This window comes from Neomonachus schauinslandi, chromosome 10 (assembly GCF_002201575.2).
Source record: "Neomonachus schauinslandi chromosome 10, ASM220157v2, whole genome shotgun sequence".
NCBI classification, from domain to species: Eukaryota; Metazoa; Chordata; class Mammalia; order Carnivora; family Phocidae; genus Neomonachus; species Neomonachus schauinslandi.
Window position 1 is genome coordinate 39709564 of NC_058412.1, and position 22243 is coordinate 39731806.

General features: G+C 40.4%; 1 protein-coding gene and 1 non-coding gene across 2 annotated transcripts in view; both read right to left on the reverse strand.

The window, feature by feature from the left end:
* Positions 1-345: 345 nt before the first annotated feature.
* Positions 346-22243, reverse strand: part of KCMF1 (potassium channel modulatory factor 1) — a 77115-nt gene continuing 55217 nt past the window's right edge. The window contains exons 4-7 of the mRNA XM_021697436.1: positions 10638-10739; positions 7742-7916; positions 5357-5639; positions 346-961 (exon numbers count right to left, since the gene is read on the reverse strand). Coding sequence (XP_021553111.1) covers positions 700-961; positions 5357-5639; positions 7742-7916; positions 10638-10739 — 822 coding nt within the window. The 3' untranslated portion in view covers positions 346-699. The remainder of the gene's footprint in view (positions 962-5356; positions 5640-7741; positions 7917-10637; positions 10740-22243) is intronic.
* TRNAK-CUU lies at positions 18319-18391 on the reverse strand. The gene has a single exon. It is a non-coding gene; the product is annotated as a tRNA-Lys (tRNA).

A 22243-nucleotide genomic window follows, 5' to 3' on the forward strand; every position in this document is an offset into this window, starting at 1 on the left:
AGATGAGTTTAAAGAGACAGGTTGAGCTCCACACGGGTAGGATGACTAACAGGGCGATGGGACAGCCACACAGGGCAGAGTGCGAGCCCTGGCTACGACCCCCAGACTCGGCTGCAGAGCTGGCTGTGTGCGTAGGAGGCACACAAGAAAGGTGACTCGGGCAGACATTATTCAAAAGCTACTTCGCCGCGTAACTCTTCTGCCACGTAACCATTGAATAATGCTCAGGAAAGCTTTGGGCTTTTTATGTTTGTTTAAGTTTTACTCCTTGTATTTAATTTTTTAAATAACAAGGTCACTAAAACTCATGCACGCTGCAAAAAACCTCATGCAGTAGTTAAGGTAAACCATCCAAGCAGTTTTTATTCATTAATATTCATAAATACACACAGCAGCTTCATTAGAGATTTCAATTTTCCTCTTCAGTTTGAATGTGGAGTATTAGGAGAGCCTTTTGCATGTCAAGGTACAGGAAGCAGAGATCACCCCTGCACTGCTACCTACATTTACCTGCTAGAAGTAAAAATTAGTTAAGTGGAAATGATTATCATATATATTTTCTCTCTTCCTTTGAATGTACACAATGTAACAAGAGTGACAGACCTGAAATTACAATCACCAAACAAACCCAAGATAGCTGTTGTCCACTTTCATTGGCAAATACAGCACAGAGGACATTGTCTGCGAATTGGGATGTCATCAAAGAGGAGGTGGTGGAGGCTCATTTCCTTTATTACTCTCTTTTAAATTTAGGTTTTCTAAAGCAACATCTAAAGGCATAATATCTACACAGCCCATAGCACCAAAATCTGCCATCTCCCCCCGTTCATCCTCGTCGGAGGACGAGCTCTCCTCGCGCACTAAAGTGGACAGAAGGAGCTCTTGGACAAACAGGCTGCGGTCTGCGCGCTCGCTTTCCATGGACTGGCGCTCTGTTTCTGACATTTTAGGATCGTTCAACCTGTGTGAGTGAAAAAGAAAAGATCTTATCGGTAAAATGGCAATGAACGATGGCAGGGTCAATTTCAACAACGTCTGCTCCTGCGCGAGCTTTACGGGTGGCAAAACTCAGGCTCTGAAACCTACTGTTGGACCGCTTGGCTCCGAGTTGTCGCCTTCATCATGTTGCGACCAATTCCCCACACTTGCACCCTACTGTTACCCTCAGGTGCAAATCTATGCTTCTTTAATTAGGTTCAGTGAGAAAAAATACACTTAACCTTCTCACGCCCCCTCTGGGAAAAACAGTGGTGAACATTTTTCTGAGGAAAACAAAATCTCCAATAGGCAATATGCTTGGGGAAATGGTGATTTCCTAACCAGAATTTCACCTGTGGGCAGTAAAAAGAGGAAAAGGAGCAACCCCAGTGACAAAAACTAGTGACCAGAATATCCAGCTGAAAGAATCCTAAAGGTTCCCTTGACTTTTCTATTATTTCCATCCAATTATTCCTGAAGATCTGTCCCGAAGCCTGAGAGGGCGAGAAAACACACACACGGGCACCCCCCTCCCCCCAATTTCTCTTACGAAGGACCGAGGAGCAGGCGGATTACCAGCCCAGTATGCTCAACTGATACATGCACTTAGCGAGACCTGCATTATGCTGGGAAACTAGGCTCATCTGCACAAACACTGAACACATGTGAAGAGCTCAATTGTTACTAACCCGATAAATGACTTAAGCAAAATTCTGCTTAGTTTCCGTATTGATTTTATTTCTCTACTACATAGCGTCAAAGAAAGAAAGGGAAATGAACTAGAGCCCTGGGGGCAGGAAAAGTAACCAAACGGGGAGAAGATGGTGACCGCGCCAGGACGGACACCCAGCAGGCATGCACGGCAGGTGGCTCACCCAGGGAAGGTGCACTTCGAGCCCAGGCTCTGCCATGGACAGGTACCTGCTCTCTGCTGTTGCATCTGTGCTGAAAGGCCCAGGGGCATCCCAAAGTCACAATATGCACTGGGCCCTTACTATGGGTCAGGCTCTGTTCTAAGTGCTTTTTATAGGTATTATGTCTCTTAACTCCTATGAGTTAGGTCCTATTCTTAACATTTTACAGGAAGAGGAAACTGAAACAGAGGTTAAGTGACATGCTCAAAATCTCACAGCTGTCAAGTTCAAAGCCACTGAATGATTAGATCTATGGCTCAGAAACAAATGGAAAGATCTAAATTTCAGAACTTGAAAGCAAAAGGATCTGGAAGGTAATTACAGAAAAGCCATTAAACGCACACTGAAAGGAAATGACTGATGATATACAGAAGGCTGCCTACATAGTGAGCAAACCAGAGACATGTAGGCTGAGGTCCCCAACCCTTTGGAGAGCATGTAATTGCAATATTACTACTTGTTGTTTTAAGATTTTATTTTATTTTATTTATTTATTTATTTTTTAATGTTTTATTTATTTATTTGAGAGAGAGAGAGAGAGTGAGAGAGAGAGAGCCCAAGAGGAGGTAGGGTCAGAGGGAGAAGCAGACTCCCTGCCGAGCAGGGAGCCCGATGTGGGACTCGATCCCGGGACTCCGGGATCATGACCTGAGCTGAAGGCAGTCGCTTAACCAACTGAGCCACCCAGGCGCCCTTAAGATTTTATTTTTAAGTAATCTCCACACCCAATGTGGGGCTCCAATTCACAACCCCGAGATCAAGAGTTGCATGCTCCACCATATGCGCCAGCCAGGCATCTTCCCCACCCCCCAACCTTTTTATTGTAAGCTCTATATCCAACGTGGGGCTTGAACTCACGACCTCAAGATCAAAAGTCACATGCTCTAACAATGGAGCCAGCCAGGTGCCCCACAATATTAGTTTTTATTTTTAGGAAATACCTGAGAAAATATTTCACTCCTGAAAGGCAGATAAAAATCTGGTACTAGGGCTAGATCCCCTAATGGACCAAACTTCATTTGGGATCTAGAAATAACTGCAAAGCTTGTGAAGATCTTCAAATTGGAGTTAGCAAAACTAGCTGACTCCATTACCAAAAGCCTGAAATCTGACATAAGCACTGAAACAATCACTTTCTAAAAGGTCAACAATTTTGGATCCAAAGACCTTGACTCCCCACCAGGAGCTCCAGGGTGACATGAACAGTGACGGTCCCTGTCACAGAGGCCAAAGATAAGGCTTGTGCCCTACGTACATCATGTAATGGCTATCTGACCAGAGACCAGGCTTTTTCTTTGGAAACGCTACAGCCTTGAAGCTCTCTTGCCTTGAGGATTCATAATGCATGTTAATATATTTAAAGTTCTGAAAAGCCCAACAATAAATAAACAACTTTTGTTACTTAGTTTTGCCCAAAATTATTATCAGGAAAAAAGCTGAACATAAGTAACAATACATGTTCCTTAGAATGATATATCAAGGGGCGCCTGGGTGGCTCAGTCGGTTAAGCGACTGCCTTCGGCTCAGGTCATGATCCTGGAGTCCCGGGATCGAGTCCCGCATCGGGCTCCCTGCTCGGCAGGGAGTCTGCTTCTCCCTCTGACCCTCTCCCCTCTCATGTGCTTGCTCTCTCTCATTCTCTCCCTCTAAAAAAAAAAAAAAAAAAAAAAAAAAAAAAAAAAAAGAATGATATATCAAGTTCCAGGGAACATTTTTGGGAAATATTGCCTAAAATAAATCCTATGAGTCAAGATCAAACAATACAATGAAAGATGGGGAAAGTGCTCTGCAAACTGCAAGGTACTGTGCAATGTACTTTATCAGATGACCGAGGGGGCTCTTTAAGAAGCTACGACCAGAATCCAAGGAAGGCAACTCAAAGGCTACCCATACCATGCGCTGGGAGCGGGGTGTCTGGTGTAGAATAACTACAGAGAGAAAAATCCCAAATCAAGTCCATTGACTTTGGGTCTAAAAAAAAAAATGGGTCAAGGATGGGAAGAGGTCTTTTCCAAAGACATTCATTCCACCCACAGCTCAGTGAACTCTCAGTGGATATACACAGTCAGGTCTCCGATTTGTGATCAGTATCTAGCTCTGGCAAGTTGGCAGGTCCATACAGGTAAGGTTACATGGTAGCAGGGTGGATCCATCTGTGGCTCTGTGATTTATGTTGAAGCAACACTTTTTGGTAATAACTCAGCACAGTTATTGACTTTGCAGAGATAATCCAAAGGTAGACTCCCCCACTTGAAACTTCTCCCTTAGATCCATAACAAATGATCATAATAGGAACCACTAGCTGGGCCTTTACTATATGCCAGATACTGAGCCAGACCATACACATACTGAATTCTGTTTCATCCTCAAAACAATTCTCTTTCTCATGAGGCCAAACTCAAGGGCTACTGATGATAAAACTGAGGGTAAGAGCAGTTAAGTGACTTGCCTAAGGTTCAAACTATTAAGTGGCAAACCTGGGGCTATAGACAGGGGTCTGCACATATTTTTTTTATTCTGCATCCACAACAAATTATTTACAACTATGCATATGTGCCACTGTACTAACAGATATTAAAAAGTATGACACAAAATAAATATACAGAGAAATAATACTGTCTTCTACTGTCAGTTTGGAGATAACTGATACATTATACTATTTTCTCCTTCACTTCACAGTTTGTACTTTATATTCCTCTCTGCTCCATTAAAGGCCCAAATCAGTCTACTTTCATTACCTGTTGAGCCTAAGTCTACTCATCACTTCTTTTTCTAAAATCCTTTATATTCTTCAAAGTCACATAAAATACCGACAGGCTTAAGAGAGGAATATATCTGGTGGCTAATGGTAGTTTTCAGAAGGAGGTAACTCTTTTTCATACCATGATGAACCATTTTTAAAACTATTACTTTTGTTTGTGGCAACTCTAAGAATTTAAATCCTGCTTCTTTGGAAATTCTCAGAAGAAAACTACTATGTTATGAAATCCTCTCTTGTACCTTTTAATGTTTCTTTTTTAAAAAATTATTTATTTATTTTTACCTTTTAATATTTCACAGCTAACTGAAATTGGCAATTAAAAAAAAAAAAACCAAGGTTAATTATGACAATAAATAGACCTAATATATCCCCAAAATGTAATGATATGGTATTTCAGTTTTCAGTTTTTTTAGGTTTCAGTTTTATGGGCAATACAGGGGGAAAAAATTCACATTACATGATAATTTACTGTTGGAACGAGACTACCAGCATTCCTACTTTCTCTAAAATAATCATTATTTTTCATATTCTTGGGGAAATCCTGCATATGCAGTTTTGATTAGATTCGGGAGTTTTAAGGGTCTGAGCAAAGGCCAAGTCTCCAAGAACATATAATAAGGCACGAAAGAGAAAAGATCATTGCAGACTGCGTAGTGCTTAATAAAACATTACTTCTCAAACAAAGCTGTATTAAATGAACTACCTTGTTAAAAGAAACTGGGAATTCTGGATAGTTTGCTGACTGCTTTCTGTGTTAGCTGTGTTGGTTGTTGCTGTGGATTGTGTGATTGTAGTGGTGACACTGCTTGTGTTAGTACGCCGGGTTGCGTTGCGTGCCGTCTCCAGTTGTTGTCGTGCTGCCTGGGCGTGCTGCCGTTCCAGCTGCAGCTGCATCTGCAGTTGTTGTAACTGAGAAGCTGAAGGGCCAGAAGAATTAAGCTGTCCTCCTGCAGAACGTCTCACTCCTGATAACTGAGATAAAAGCTCTGCCAATGGAAATGAAGGCAATTAATGTCTGCTTAAGATACTGTGGAAAACAAAACGCTGAAGATCACTCTTTTAGAGGAACATTAGAAATGACTGTCAATAGGCAGGTATCCATGGCAACATAAAGTTTCAGCTTGGAGCTCAATACCTTTTAGTTTTATTTATTTTTAAAGTAATCTCTATACCCAATGTGGGACTCGAACTTACAATCCCAAGATCAAGAGCTGCGCGCTCTACCGACTGAGGCAGCCAGGCGCCCCTCAATATCTTTTAGAATGCCTCCTGGAGGTAGGAGCTGTTGTGTATGGGGAATGGACATATAATTAGCCCACATACAATTATTTTTAAGTAAAACATGACAGACTGTTGCTTAACGGACTTAATGCACTAATTTAGTTATATTTTCTCTTAGTATTTAGTAAATTAAAGTGGATCATCTGCTGGTCCAATCATAATATAAAACCTCTTAACACAAGCTCCATGAAAGCAGGGATCAAGTCTACCATTTACAATACTCCCAGCTCTTAGAACAGTGCCCGACACCTAGTAGGCCTCTAACATTTATTCAGTGATTGAATGATGATCAGAATTGTACCCAACAGGCCTGGATCATTTCTATCCGTGACCCTTGCACCCACCCCCCCCAGCCCCCCCGCCTCTTCTCTCTGGTCCTTTCAGGTACGGTCATTTGAGAGTACCAACGTACCACTAGAATGAGTAGCGCCAGTGATGCTCAATGAGGCTGACTGGCCCCCGACTGTACAGCCTAGTTAGCGGCCTGTTACAATCCACACTCTTGTTTCAATAAGGTTGTACTCATCAAGGGCAATGTGGACCTCTGTCCCTGAGTTCTCATCTAAGTCAGGTGCAGGAATTGCCTTGTCGTGTGTGTGTGTGTGTGTGTGATTCTCCTGAGCTTACATGGGATTGACGACTGCCATAGACATTCCCTGGCTGGCAAATGCTCTTCATCATTAAAACTCATTAACAGGGTACATTTCTGTTTTCTTGCTCACTGTTGTTTTTTCCCAGGGGTTCTTATACCATTCTTTCATAGAGTCCATCACTAAAATAACTAATTTTCACTGACAGAAAAAAATGGAGAGAATTTCTCACTTTTGAATTTTGCTTCTAGAAATTAACTTTTAGAGCCTGCTACCAAAAACAGCAGGTAAATATTCCCTTTGGATGAAGAAATACTTTTTAAAATCCCCAAAACTCAGCTTACAGGACTTACTGTACATCCAAATGCTTAAAGCACATTCGGAATTAAGATTTTATATCTGTATGTCTGTACATTTTTAAGAACACTTTATGAGTAAAACTGCTCCTAGTTGCTATTACAGATTTACATTTACCAGTGTTCCAGGGTGTTCAGCAAGGTGCATCACAACATCCACATACCTATTCCCCCACGTGCACGCATTTCAGAACTTGTACAGGCTTTCCAGGGCCTTACTGCCTGTCTGTGCTTGGTGTGTCTTATAGTATGAGGCTAACGTGACTTCTGACCTTATATTTTGACTCCCAACCCCTCTGTTCCACTGTTGGCTTCCCGGGTTGGCCATGTATTAGACCCAGTGGGCTTGGTTATGAAGTACATGTTCAAATGTTGTTGTTTTTTTAAGGAAGATTTTTCTAAGCCATTAAAACATGTGCTTTCAGTATGTTCCCTAAGAATATAGTTCTCAAATCAAGGCCAAGAACAGAGAAACTCCTACTTTACTTTCTTCTATGAGAAGAGCTTAATTCTTTAGTCTTGTCAATTCGTCTTATTATCTGTGTGCTTCTGGAGGTTGAGCCATGGGATTCTGGCGGTCTTTCAACTCTGAAATCTTTTATCATTTTCTTAGGTTTCAACAGAGGCCACAAATAGAGAACCTAGAACCATTTCTTACTATCTTCTGCTCTAAGTACTTAAGGAAATGCCAGAAAATTATAAACTAATTTATACTGTCTACTTTTACAATATTTTATAAGATTTAGGGGAATTTTGTGAAGGAATGTAGGAGCATGACGAGAGATTAAAAACACAAATTCCACCAAAAACTTTTAAAGCGAGGCCCCCTCCCTGGTCATTTCCTTTATGCAACTAACTTACCAGCTATAGGATCCATGGCTTCCCTATTGCTTGGAGAATATGAACTCTGAGAAGAAGAAAGTCCACCAGTAGAACTGCTAGTAAAGTGCATGTTTGATCTACGAGCACGAGGACCTCCTAATCCCCGGCCAGGGTGAAACATTCTACGTACATGTCGAACACCACTCGATTCATCATAACTCCAAAGTTAAGAAAAGAACCCAAATATTTCAAAGAAAAAAAAAAATCACTTGAGCCTTTGCTAGACAGACATGCAGATTTCCTAAATTGTAAACATTTAAAAACAGCACATTTAATTTAAAATGCAAACGTCACAACCATATCTATGAGGGCTCTTAACTCTAAAAAAAGACGCTCACATATAAAGCAATGAATTGAGTGTGTATATATTGTATGTGTGTATGTGTTTTCAAAGGGGAAAAAGGTTTTCTAGGTAGGAAGAAATTTCTTCCTAGGCTCCAGCTACAGTAACCAGATGGGGTGAAAGGCGCTGTCGGGTCAGACACCCAGGTGAGGTGTCTCCTTACCCTAACCTCAGTACTGAATTTCATATACGTTCATATGGAAGTAACCAGAATTAATAAGCATCAATTTTAATACCCAAGGAGAGTTCTGCTAATCAAATCTCAATTATCATCTGTAGTGAAAAAGGAGTAGAAATAATTAAAATTCAGGAGTAAAAGACTCCTTTTGGTTATTAGTTTTTGATCTGTCCCCAAGTTCTTCTTCAATGCTGCTACAAAACAGAAAACTAGAGTTGAATTTCTTGTAAAAGTGGATATACAGAGAGTAATACCACATTTCTCAACAAGTCACATTGCCAGCGCCCCCCGCCCACCCCAATCTTCTGTAGCAGACTCAAACTAAAGAACATCCCGAAGAGCACATGGCTGCCCAAACTCATGAAGACAATCTTGCGTTTCCACACTGGTGGATGGGTGGGAAAAGCCAGCTCTCGTTGTAAAAGAGACTTTTCTTTCAAAGTAGCACACAGAACATCTGTATCGTGCAGAATCACTTTCTGCTGGCTTCCTGGTCTTCAGCTGATGATTGTGGAGTCATTGAGGGAAAGGCTGAGCGGCTCCAGAAAGCCCTCAGGGGCCACCAGAATGTGCACTGTCTCATCATGGTATTCAGGACCATGGCTCGGGTTCTACAGAAAGTGATGTTACGATCACTGTATTTCGTCTTTTAAAAGCACCTGGGTGTAAAAAGTACACTTTAGGAAGAGTTCCATCAGAACAGTTGAAAAAAGTTCTGGTGCTTACGAGGCCTGGAGAGAAGCCACGCCCTCAAGACAAACAAAGTCACCCCACAGCAGCACTTGAGTACCTGAAAAATCAGTGTATTTCCAGGATAACTGCAAAGTCAACATTTTGTTTTCCAGAACCTCATGATAATACTCGTTAGGAATCTAACATGTAACATATGCCTTCTTATTCTTGTATTTTGCATAATTTAATCTTCTCTTGATAACCAGAGATTCTTATAAAAATTTCACAAAAACGGATGTAGATGATGTGGGACATTCTACTGCATGGATACCAATTTCACTAGAGGCCCTTGAACTTGCAGAAAAAGTTCAGAGTAAAAAAAAAAAGTTCAGGATAACAGCTTGGCTTGAAGTTATTTGCCTAGCTTCTCCATGAAGACAGAGTGAAACAGGGACCAAGTATAACCCTCTGGGCATTGTTATAAGATTCTTTTATGTAAAATGTGAAGTGACTCAAAGACTTAAGTATTCTTGGCCCATCTGGGTTTTCTTACTCTCTTAAAAAAACCCAACAAACCCCATGCTTTCTTCATTATACTTTCAGTGTCCTCAGCACTCAGGAGAGAGGAAAAGTGGTTTCCTCTGTTCGGTGAGTACCGGCCCCTTGACTGGCTCAGGTCTGGCTGACATTCTAATTTCTTAGGTTGGTTCCAGGTCTTTATCTTTCCATTAGTTTTCTCATCTTCCCCTAACTCCGAGGGACCATATTTCCAATTAGAAAATTAGAAACTGTAAGCAAGGGATGGGAGCTGTGGAATGAGAAAACCATCAAACCAGTTTCTTCCTCAACAGGATTAAGGTTGCATTATGATTGCTGGGAGGCAATCAAAGAAATCAGAATGAAGTCTGGCAAAGAGAAAAGCAGTGTTTAGCTCTTGAATTGCTTTGAACTAGAGTGAACACTGAAACCTTTACATGAAAACAGACCCCTAAGTTAATAGGTGATAGTTATAGAAAAACAATTCAGAACTTGAAACAAGCAGCACAGAGTGTACAAACTTAATTACTCTGGTGGGCCGCTCATCTCTTGGATTACAGGGAATATCACCAGCAACTGCTGAGAGACTTGCAAAGGGGAAGCAGAAAGGAAAGCGGGAAAGGACTTTGGAGCCGGACGTGACCTTATGCTGTCCTACTCAGAGACTGGGCAGGGAATGGCGGTCTCTGGAGAAGGGGACTCCGAGAGGGAAAGCAGCCCCAGCACGCATCCCTGCTCAGCCTCCCACCGATAACAGGATAAGGCAACAGAGCACGTGGAGGGGAAGCAAATAAATTCTCTTTATATTTACTTAGATTTTAATTTGGATTAGCATTTTCCTCTTTTGTATGAAAACACCCTGCTGAAAACTTATAACCCAGTTAAACGGTCTTAAAAAAAATCTGACTGTAATGAAGTGAAGATGATGAGCAAGGCAACTTTCACTTAATGAGCATTGTTCATGTGACAGTCATAGCATATAAAAAGAGATAAATTCCATCTCCACACTGAGTCACTTTTGGTAGGAAAGGTCAAATAAACTAATTTCGAGGTTAGTTTTTCTCTTCAGGTATACTGTCCTTAAAAATAATCAAAATAACAAACGTTACAAACAACTCTATCCCTTCTTCCTCTTAAAAGGATATTAAATCTCTAGGGGCTCTGTGTTCAAGTGTAAGATGAGCTGCAAAGTCATCCGTGACATGATTAGGATCGCCTCCAGGTAATGCTGCACATATTGGACAAATCTGAAATGAAAGTAAAGAAAGCAGATTTAATAGATGAATATTGATCAGACATCTTTCTGGATGAGTATTTTACTATAACTGAGTTTCAACCAGTCAAAAACACAGTAGAGATCGTGAACTCGTCAAAAGCACCAGAGGCCTGACTATGAAATACAGCACGTCTGCGCTGGTACTTAAACTAAACCAAACCAGCTCTCAGGGTCAGATACAACAGTTCTCAACAAACAGCTCAAACACGAGCTCTGGCAAAGCCTTCTAACAGCCTGGCCAATGCATTCGCATGGTCTAGCAAAATAGCTTCCATAAAAAAATTTTAAGATGTAAAAAAAAAAAAAAAAAAAAAATTTTTTAAGATGTGCTATTTAGTGCACATTCCCATCTGACTAAGTCCAGACTTGAATGGTAAAGACAGACATAAGCATCCCCAAAGTAAGCTAGATTTGAGGTCCAATCTCCAAATACGACAGCAAAGCTCTTACTAAAACACAACTATACAAACTCAAATATTAAGACAATGTTTACTGATAATGTTCAAATGCGCTCTATACATTCATGAGCAGGACTTCCAAGGGAAAACGGGGGTGAAACAAAAGGCCAAGGAGCAGAAGACCTAACTTCCTGTGAGTCTCGGGGCGGGGACAGGACAAAGGAGGAATGAAATGGTGTGTACACAGGCAGCACTCGGGGGAGATTCATAGGGTGGGAATTCTGTTTTTGAAACAGCAGTTTCAAGGGAAGTGGTGAAATAAGGAGAAGAGGGGAAGGAACGAAAGAATGAGGCACCTTCAGAGGAAAGGCCCTTTCTCTTCTAGAAATCCAAGTGGGCAGGTGATGTTCTAAGAGTGGTAGCCATGCCTTGGGGTATGAAGAACTTTAAAGAACAGAGCCAAGAAGAAAGGTCTGATGCAAAGGAACACAACCAAAGGAAGCCCCAGGAAATGTACAGAGTTTTGTGTCTCTCTAGGGACAAAAGAGCTGAAGATGGGATATGTGATTCATCTTGCCAATGCATGTGTTGTGTGCCTCAATTCTTTCCCCTGAGTAAAATTCAGGCACTCACTTGACCTTGCTCCCTGCTCGTGGCAGAGGAGAAGACGAGAGTGGCAGAGATGGGGAGGCAGGGGCAAGGTGAGACTTGGAAGGCCCACCCTGGGATGCAGAGGGGAAAACAAACTGATTCCCAGAGCCTAAGCCAACACAAATCCCCATCCTCTCCTGACCAGAAAGCAGGAGTCCCCTGAGAGTTTGACTCTGATTTGATCCCAGATGCTCTTATGCCCAGTCAGCTGTCCTGATTATATCTGCCTCAGGAGTCTGAGACATATCCTCAAGAAAACCTAAAGATGCTCATGAGAAATTACATTTAGGCACGACAGTGTGCAAAAGAAGTAGGGGGGTCACACAGGAAGATGCCTGCGAGGGAAATGAAGAAAGAAGTAGACAGACATGTGCATGCCTTTCTTAGAAGATGCCAGAAAGGTGGTCAGACATTCTTCCCTCTGTCAGAGAGAACAGCAATTGTATCAGTTCATAAATTTACCGATTCTCAACTCTTTCCTAGGAACTTAGGCTTTACTGTCTGTATCAGACAGGCAATGTCTGGTACACTTATTTTTTGTGTGTTTCTGTCTTGCCTAGCTAGATTGTCAACAGTTTTTGAGAAATGCAGTACAGTGTGATTTGTTTGTTTGGGAACTGTGACCAGACTTGCTTACAAGAAAAAGACCAACAGGTCTGGAGAAGCAGAAACAACCACCAGTTATTTAAAAATCAAACAAACAAGCCAGTTTAGATATTTTTGAGACTCTCTATTTTGCAACACTTAACAGGTACTGGACTATGTATAGTTTTATTACAATACCACAGATTGCAAGTATAAGATCTTTATCCAAAGAAAAAATAACTGTTAAGAGGAAAAGGTGCCTTCCTTCTAAGATATTTCCTTAAGGCTGACCTTTGGATAAAATCTATGTACAACTTGAACTGCACAAAGATAGCTGTAGAAGTTTCAGTACTTCAGTAAATGTTCTTAGATGAGAAAAGTCTCCTTGAGGATTTGCATTCCTGGAAGGAAGACAGGATGGGAAAGTACAGATACCAAATGTACTAAGAATGCCCTTATCAGGACCAATAGTCTGTAAACTAGAAAAGCACTTTGAAATAGGGATGTGGAATTCTGTTTAGTTTTGAGTGTCTTTACTTCCACATGATGATACTTAATACCTTTTATAAGACAGGAAAATTCCACACAAAGGATAAGCTATTAACTCTAAAATTATGAGTTTGTCAACATTAATATTTACCGTACTTCTACTGCCACACGATACAGTAACACCTATTACTTGAACAAGAAAATTCCATGTAACACATTAGCTTAACATAGGACAACTTGCCAACATTCAGGCACATTGAATTGGCATAACTCAGTGCTTCCTGAAATTGGCTGAGTATATAATTCATCTGGAGCATTTGTTAAAAATACAGTTCCCTAGGCCCATGCCTGGAAACTGATTCTAGGAGATTTGACAATCTATGTTTTTGACAAGGGTCCCAATGATCTTACAATTAGATAAATTTGGCAAATACAGATTAAATATACAATGGTATTGAAAAATAAGAAATATTTTTACCCCGTGGAACGAAACACGAAATGTTGTTTTACTTACTATCATCTTGCTCAAATTTTAAATCACAAATGTCCTTGCTATTTATTTGCAGTCTTGTCTTTGCTATTTTTCAAGTCTTCCTCTTCTGCTTCATCTCACTAGTGAAGCTCACCATCGGTCCTGCTTTTTATCTGCAGCCCTTTGGAAGCCTCTATCAATGTACTGAGGTGAAATCCCATGCCAAAAACATAATGGAGTTCCCAGTTTTCCACGTGGCCCCAGTGCATGATTGTCAGCAAGCAACCAGTCAGCATGGATTTTTTTAATTTTTAAAATTTTTTTTTAATTTTATTTATTTTATTTATTTTTAAAGATTTTATTTATTTATTCATGAGAGACAGAGAGAGAGAGAAGCAGAGGGAGAAACAGGCTCCCAAGGAGCAGGGAGCCTGATGCAGGACTCGATCCCAGGACCCTGGGATCATGACCTGAGCCGAAGGAAGACGCTTAACCATCTGAGCCACCCAGGCGCCCTGGATTTTTTTTTTAAATTAATTTATTTATTTGAGAGAGAAAGAGTGGGCACATGAGCAGGGGGTGGAGCAGAAGGAGAGGGAGAGAGAAACTTAAGCAGACTCCATGCTGAGGGCAGAGCCTGATGTGGGGCTCCATCTCACGACCCTGAGATCATGACCTGAGCTGAAACCAAGAGTCAGATACTTAACTGACTGAGCCACCCAGGCGCCCCAGTCAGTGTGAATTCTTAACACAGGTGGTTACCAATGTCTAGACCATATCTTCGGAAGTCATTATTTCACATATGCCAGGTCAGTACTACATTTATAGAACATTTTTCCCTGTGACAGGCTATGTCCATAAGAAAATAACCTAAAATCAGCATGCTTGGTTTTTGTTTTTAAACATGAACTTCACACATTCTTCCCCATACAATCCCCAACTAGTCTAAAGCAAGTTCTCACTCCCTGCAGCCTTTGTTGAGCTCACACACTCACATGGAGAGCATTCTCTCTCTGGCTGATGTGCAGTGCCTCAAATACAACAGATGTGGTGAGCTCCTCTCCTTTTGTCCTTTTTTGGGGGGTAGGTTTCATAACAAGTTTTCTGCCCACTCTGTTCACTGCTACAGAAAAATGCATTTAAAAAACCTGCCTCTCTGCCCCACACATCACATGGCTTCATCTGAAGCTGGACTGCAGCACCACAGAGAGATGGGTCTTGCGCCAAAATCATTCAGCGGATGCTGCGGGGCGGAGAGGGGGGAAGCTAGACTGGTTCTCTACCATGAGGCTGACCCATTTTGAAGCATCATCCTCCAAGACCACTTGAAATTGCCCTTGAACTCAGATTCTGGGACATTACGCTTCTTGTCAACAGCAAACACTCTAAGAGAAATAACTGCCTTGGCAACTGGTATTTCTCGTCTAGGTTTCTGGATCACAAACTTGATAAACTCATGCATTTCTTTTATCTGACTAATTTTAGATCCATGAGAAACATTTTCTTTTGAGTATTTGTTCAAAAGCAGTGATTTCCCTGTGTCATCTTCTATTGTTACTTTCTGGTAACACCAAACGTTTGATGCATCATTTCTCTGGCAACCGTGATCTTATTATGGCAGCCCAGCTTCTTTGTCATTTCTTTTTTGGATTTGTTTTCATCCACACAATCATTCTGAATAGGTTCATCCTCTCTCAAAAGAACTACAGAATCACTCATATTCTACATCCTTTCATTCCCAAAGAGCAGCCTATGTGACATGATGATGGAGAAAGTAATGTTACTCCTCTGTACAAATGCCAAACCTTCTCTTTATTGTCCACCAAACTAAGTGGACAAATGTTCTGGTTTTAATGGTTCTCTATTATCTGGCCTTACTCAGCTGATTCCATTTCATTTCCCACTATTTCCCACAACATTCAATGCCTTACCAATCCTTCTACTTCCTACATTTCTTTCTCAACACCACATCTTAGTTCGTGTTGTCTCTTCCCTCTGAAAAATGCCTTTCTTTCCCATTCTGTCCACTTTTCAAAATCCTACCCATTTTTCAAGGCCCACATAAAGTCACAAAGCCCTCTGGCTCCTTCTGCGTTATTCTCCAGTTGTGTCAAATAAGCTAGTTTGGTCTTATGATGTGCCATAGAGTCTTGGGTGGGTTGAAGCCGTATTTTAAAGTTTTTATGGTGACAGCCATTGTGCCTTACTCCAAGAATTCAGGGACTTCAGAAAGCAGTATTTCACATTTTACACATTAAATGTAATGCTCTTGGTTAATACTTGGAGAGACATATTCAGAGTCATGAACATTTATCTTGAGAAAGGCCAGTAACTATCTCCCTTTCCAAGCTGTCCTTAATAACTGACCCAGGAATGATCTAGAACAGACTTTCTTCTGACATTATCCTTCTGAGGGCAAAGAAGTGGGGTAAAGTAAATGTTGTGTTCCCCTCACCCTTCTCCCGCTTTAACAACTAATAACTCAGAAAATTTCTCTCAGGCACCCACACTTTTTCTCACGTAACGCCCTTCTACAGCCCCCATTTTCCTGTTTCTTTGTTTTTTGTCCAGTCATCACTTGAACTTTCCTTCTTTTCCCCATTCCTTGTTCCTTTTCTCTATCACAGCTGTGGGTCAAGTTGTGACGTTAATCATGGTTGAAAAGATGAAAGGTATTGCTCTTGCATCTGAGGAGTTACGGGTTCTGGAGCAAAATTAAGATGCAGTGAAGTCTGGGTGCTTAGTCAGTTAAGCGTCTGATTCTTGATTTCGGCTCAGGTCGTGATCTCAGGGTCATGAGACTGAGCCTTGTGCCGGGCTCTGAGCTCAGCGTGGAGTTTGCTTGAGATTCTCTCTCTCCTCTTCCTCTGCCCTTCCCCTACTCGTGTTCGCTAAATATATAAATAAATAAACAGATAAAATCTTAAAAGAAAAAAAGGTGTAGTGAAGAATCACTGCCACAGCTCATAAAAGCTGTTTATTTTTTCATCCTTATGCAAGTTTGCCCCCCCGCCCCCCCACAAATCGTAAGTACAAGAAAGATAAAAACACAATTTCAAGTTAAATAAGTTTCCTCTGTTGTTTAATACTATATTAACTTTCTAATACAAGGTTACATAGGCTTTCCCTAAGCTAGCTTTGAAATCAAAATTCACCACATGATGTGTTCTACCAACCTACGTGCTTATTACTATGCTCTGCTTTCAAGCTAGGTGTCCAAAGGACATTTACAAAAATAGCATCTTTTTAAGTTGGGGTCTTTTCTTTTATTTATGTTACATGTGTAGGCTATATAAATTTAAATGAAAACATGTAAGCAAAGCCTAGTGAGTGTTGCTCAAGATACAGGCACCTTCTGAACTGCAATAAGCACAATTTCTCTTGTGCCCCTCTTTACAACTGCATCCCCATTTCCAGTTAAAGGATCTATGCTATGAAGTCCAGGTGGCCATAAAGTTAATTAAAGTTTTCACTGGTTAAATCTGTTATATTGTATAATTTTGTTACTATGGATTATCTAATTCATTAAGTATTTACTGAGTACCAAGTCAGTGTTCACTTAATATTCTGGGTTATAAAATCATCAAGAAATGAAGATAGTGAAATGACCAAGAAGTGAATAATGGTGAACCTGCCACCATTCAATTTCATATGAATTTCATCTCCTCTTAAAAACTGGGATGTAGGGGCGCCTGGGTGGCTCAGTTGTTAAGCGTCTGCCTTTGGCTCAGGTCATGATCCCAGGGTCCTGGGATCGAGCCCCGCATCGGGCTCCCTGCTCCGCGGGAAGCCTGCTTCTCCCTCTCCCACTCCCCCTGCTTGTGTTCCCTCTCTCACTGTGTCTCTCTCTGTCAAATTAATAAAATCTTTAAAAAAAACAAAACAAAAACAAAAAACTGGGATGTACTTCTCATTATTTATTCAAATGGGGTTACAATTCATGTCTCTTCTTTTGATGGGCTCTTAAACTCAGCTCTAGAAATACCCCAGGCTTGTTCTGTTAGGCAGAGTTTTCTGATCACCTGTAATATAATGGGGTGTTTTTAACAAGAGTTTCTTCTACTGAAAAGTGATGATCCAAAAAGAGCTGTTAGAACTTAAAGCCAAGACACATAAAAAAACCTTCACACGCATAGTATTTTAATCCTTACAGTAAAAAAAAAAAAAAAAAAAGTTGACATTCTACTGAGCTAACTACTGCTGAGGCTAATTGGTAACTTCAGGTTTTTGATCTCCTGCCCAATTAAAAGTAGTACATCTTATAAAATCTGCAAATATAATAAATCTAAGACTTAATGCTGGAGTTTTGCTTTGAGGACATACACAAAGCACTACTGGAAAATCTATGCTACATGGTCACTAACTCCTTTTGGGCCTTCTAGAACTATCTAAGTTGTAGCCACTTGCACCTCTAGCCATCCACTTTGCCAATACAGATATAGGTACTTTCCAGATTTGAACGAGCACACGTTCAACTGGATTACAATCTAATTTTCTGTTGTTGCAGTGGAACACTGAAACTAACTTATAATTAAGTATGAGTTACTTCATACTGAAATTATTTTTCTTCTCAGTTCCATTCTCCCCGTTTTAATGCTTAGGTTGGAGCTGTCACATGCTTCTAAAGAACAGTGTTTATTTTAGGGAGTTTTTGTTACATATATGTCTTAATTTTCCTTACATTTTTATACATGATTTAAAAGTCCTAAATAACTAAGTTTGGGGGGGCGCCTGGGTGGCTCAGTCGGTTAAGAGTCTGCCTTCGGCTCAGGTCATGATCCCAGGGTCCTGGGATTGAGCCTAGCATCAGGCTCCGTGCTCAGTGGAGAGCCTGCTCCTCCCTACTCTCTCTCTCACTCTATCTCAAATAAATAAATGAGATCTTTAAAGATAAATAAGTTTGGGTTTAAAAAATTTTATTTATTCATATTTTAAAGATTTTTAAGTAATCTCTACACCCAACGTGGGGCTCGAACCCACAACCCTGAGATCAAGAGTCACACGCTCTACCAACTGAGCCAGCCAGGTGCCCCCTTAAATATGTTTTTTTAGACAGAAATTTAAATTGTATGTGTATGCTGATGTCCTGGGAATTCATAAAACAAAAAAAATATAATTTCACAACAATTAAAAATAACTCAGAGCTGTCCTTTTTCTTTCCTTTTTTAATCACATTCTATTTTTTTTAAAGATTTTATTAATTTGGGAGAGCAAGGGAGAGATAGTGAGAGAGAGCACAAGTGGGGAGGGTGCATAGAGAGGGAGAAGCAGGCTCCTCGCTGAACGCAGAGCCTGAGGTGGGGCTTGATCCCAGGATACTGGGATCATGACCTGAGCCCAAGGCAGACGTTTAACCGATTGAGCCCCCCACGCGCCCCAGAGCTGTCCTTTTTCTTTATCCTGCCTACAATTCACTCTAGATATAAGCACCCATACTTACCTAGAAGAAAAATCCCATTGTAAGCACCACTTTCTCCATCTAACCTGGGGTAAGCTATATATTTTACTTGTAGACTTTGAGAAAGAAAAGGAAACAGGAAGCTCATACGGCTTAGTGGTGTCGATAAGAATTTGAAAGCTGCAGGGGGCCAGGGCCAGGGAGGCAGTGCTCTAAAGCAAGCAACCATTTTTGTGAAGAATCTGAAATAAACTCTACTTAACTTAGTGGGTTTATGTTGTTTACAGTGAGTTGAAGTTACAGTCTGACGAGGACAGAAGCTTTGTATGCTCCTCTTCTCAAGGGCATAACCAGTTTGTCAAGTGAGGCCAAGTTTGCTACAGCTTCTTAGAAAAAAATGACCTCAGCTACAAATACCAAGACTGGTGTCTTCAAACAATTTTCTTTTTTTTAAAGATTTTATTTCTTTGAGATAGAGAGTGAGAGAGAGAGAACACGAATGGGGGCGGGAACAGAGGGAGAGGGAGAAGCAGGCTTCCCGTGGAGCAGGGAGCCCGATGTGGGGCTCAATCCCGGCACCCTGGGATCATGACCTGAGCCGAAGGCAGATGCTTAACCGACTGAGCCACCTAGGCGCCCCTCAAATAATTTTCTTAATCAGTTTTTGTTGTTTTATTGTTTGTTTGCTTGTTGTTTTGTTTGTTTGTTTAAATCTGAGGGGCAGGTCAGGAAAAGAAAGGATGGTGGGAGGAGAAGAGGCAAGGCTGAAACGCGCTTAAAGAACTTCTGAACCACCTTATAATTTGCCAACAGTTACCGGAGAGCTCCATCTTTGTACCATCTTCCCTACAAATCTTCCTACAAACCCTGCAAAACATTTCTTTGACCTGAAATTAGCTGTCTGGACACTGAACTAGACAAACCAGTATTTCAGAGGACAGAGAAGAAACCAGACCAGTGGCTAAAGAAAAAAAGAATTCAAAATCAATGTCTGACAGCTGCTGTCTTAGTGAGCGCCCCTCTGCACATTAGGCATTGTTTCCATTCAGAAAACTGCCTCTCTCCCTTCCCCTACAGGGTTTTAATTCAACTTCAACACAGAAGAAAGTAGAAGTAATGAAAAGCCTACCCAGGGATAACAACATACTCTCAAATACCAGGCAGGGACACCTTCCTAGAAAAGCTATTATCTCACTTTCTCAATAATTTCAGTAATTCCCTTCTTGGTTTTCATATCATCTTGAGAAACTGATTTCTCATAGAAACATCTTTTAAAATTATCATAACACATGCATATTGGATTATCCCAGAACAAACCTGGAACCCCCAAAGTGTCTATCATTTCCTTCCCTGCTCACGACCCAAAAATCTGCCAGGACACTAATGGCTACATCACCCTTAAAATGGAAAATACTATGATCTGACTTTAAACAAGTAATTGTGTTCAAAATAACTATTATTTTAAAATATGCAAAGACAGCCAAACACTAAAGATAGAAAAAGGTGAGTTATAAAATAGAAAGTGTTTTGGGTCAAAACTAACAAAAAGCACAAATGATAAAAGTACCAAATCCTAACCTTCTACAATCTCTCTGGCTAAATGCAGCTGAGCAGTGACAATTTGGTTGCCTGGAGCAACTGTATTTCTCAAATCCTATGTATTTCTTCACTATTATTAAATAAAATACCCTTGTTAGTTCACAGAAAAGCAGACAGCATCCAACTGCATTTTTTGATAAAGAAGAATGCAAGCAGTAAAAGTCAAAGCCTATTTTTTTCTTTTAATGTATATTTTGCCTTTAAATGCTTACTTTTCCTGATTATCTGATTAAAAGGGTAAATAGGGAATTATAGTATTTAAGAAAGTTTATAAAATTAAATTAGAAGATGTGTAAAAATTGTGGTTCACTCCACCATTATTGCTCCTCATAAGGAAATAAATGTGTTGGGAAGTTAGTTCTATATACCTACATATTAAAATGGGGTCTCTTGGGGCACCTGGGTGGCTCAGTCAGTTAAGCGTCTACTTTTGGCTCAGGTCATGATCCCAGGGTCCTGGGAATGAGACCTGCATTGGGCTCCTTGCTCAGCAGGGAGTCTGCTTCTCCCTCTCCCTCTGCACTCCACCCCTCAACTTGTGTTCTTTCTCTTGCTCACTCTATTCTCGCAAATAAGTAAAATCTTTAAAAAATAAAATAAAATGGTCTCTCAATGAAACACAGACATATTGGGGAGCCTGGGTGGCCCAGTTGTTAGGCGTCTGCCTTTGGCTCAGGTCATGATCCCAGGGTCCTGGGATCGAGCCCACATCGGGCTCCCTGCTCAGAGGAAAGCCTGCTTCTCCCTCTCCCTACTCCCCCTGCTTGTGTTCCCTCTCTCACTGTGTCTCTCTCTCTCTCTGTCAAATAAATAAATAAAATCTTAAAAAAAAAAAACAGATATATTGATGATCAAGTCTTAAAAGTCCTACAGACAATTTAAAACATATGTCACTTCTCAAAGCCTCCATGCATAAATCGTATCTATCAATGTTAATCTGGTTTGCAGATTTGATCTAATACTTTCCTGCTTGTTTAGAGATCAAACGCATCTATTTGTTTATACACAAATTGCCACAACAACGATGATAATTTCTATTTTGTGCTCTATGACAAACAACTGTTTAAATATTAAGTAAATTATGAGCTTAAACCAATTATTCTGAATCATTAAAAAAACTTAAAGGTCCTTTTATGCTATCATTTTTCTCCATAAGAATTATTATTTTTAAAGTTTATGTATGTACGTATGTATGTAATCTCTACAACCCAACATGGGGCTCAAACTCACCATCCTGAGATCAAGAGTCGCATGCTCTTCCAACTGAGCCAGCCAGGCGCCCCAAGAGTTATTATTTCAAATAAAATTATCAAAAGTCAGTCTGTGGGAAATTTCCAAAAATCATTCTTTCTCCTTGATTTTTTATTTCTTATACATGGAACACAGTACAACCACGCTACTTCAAATATAATTCATTCTGTTATAAACACATCTAGGTCTTCATTAAAAAGGGAGGGAAATATATCATTAACATAAATGAAGAGCACTTAAATGCTGGCCACTTACCCTAACCCCCATTCTGGAGAGTAAAGAAAATGAGTAAATACATCAAATGAAAAATAGAAAGCAAAAATTTCCCAGCAATGACCTATTAGACCCCTGCCGTTAATTATGAACAGAATAATTCTGTTCGTAATTTCTGGAAGTGGGAAGAAAATGTTGGTAAACCAAAAAGTGCTGTGAACCTTTTAAGCATAATATTCTACAGATAAATTACAAGAGATTTACTAAACAAAGCAGTGAAAGAAGATTAACTACATATTATTAATAAAACGTAGCAGCATGGTTCATCTAACAACAACAACAAAATCCCTGAAGGTTTTCTAGTTAGCTGCAGTGCAAGCTCCAATGGAAGATTTAAGAAAAATTTCAGGAGTCACTTC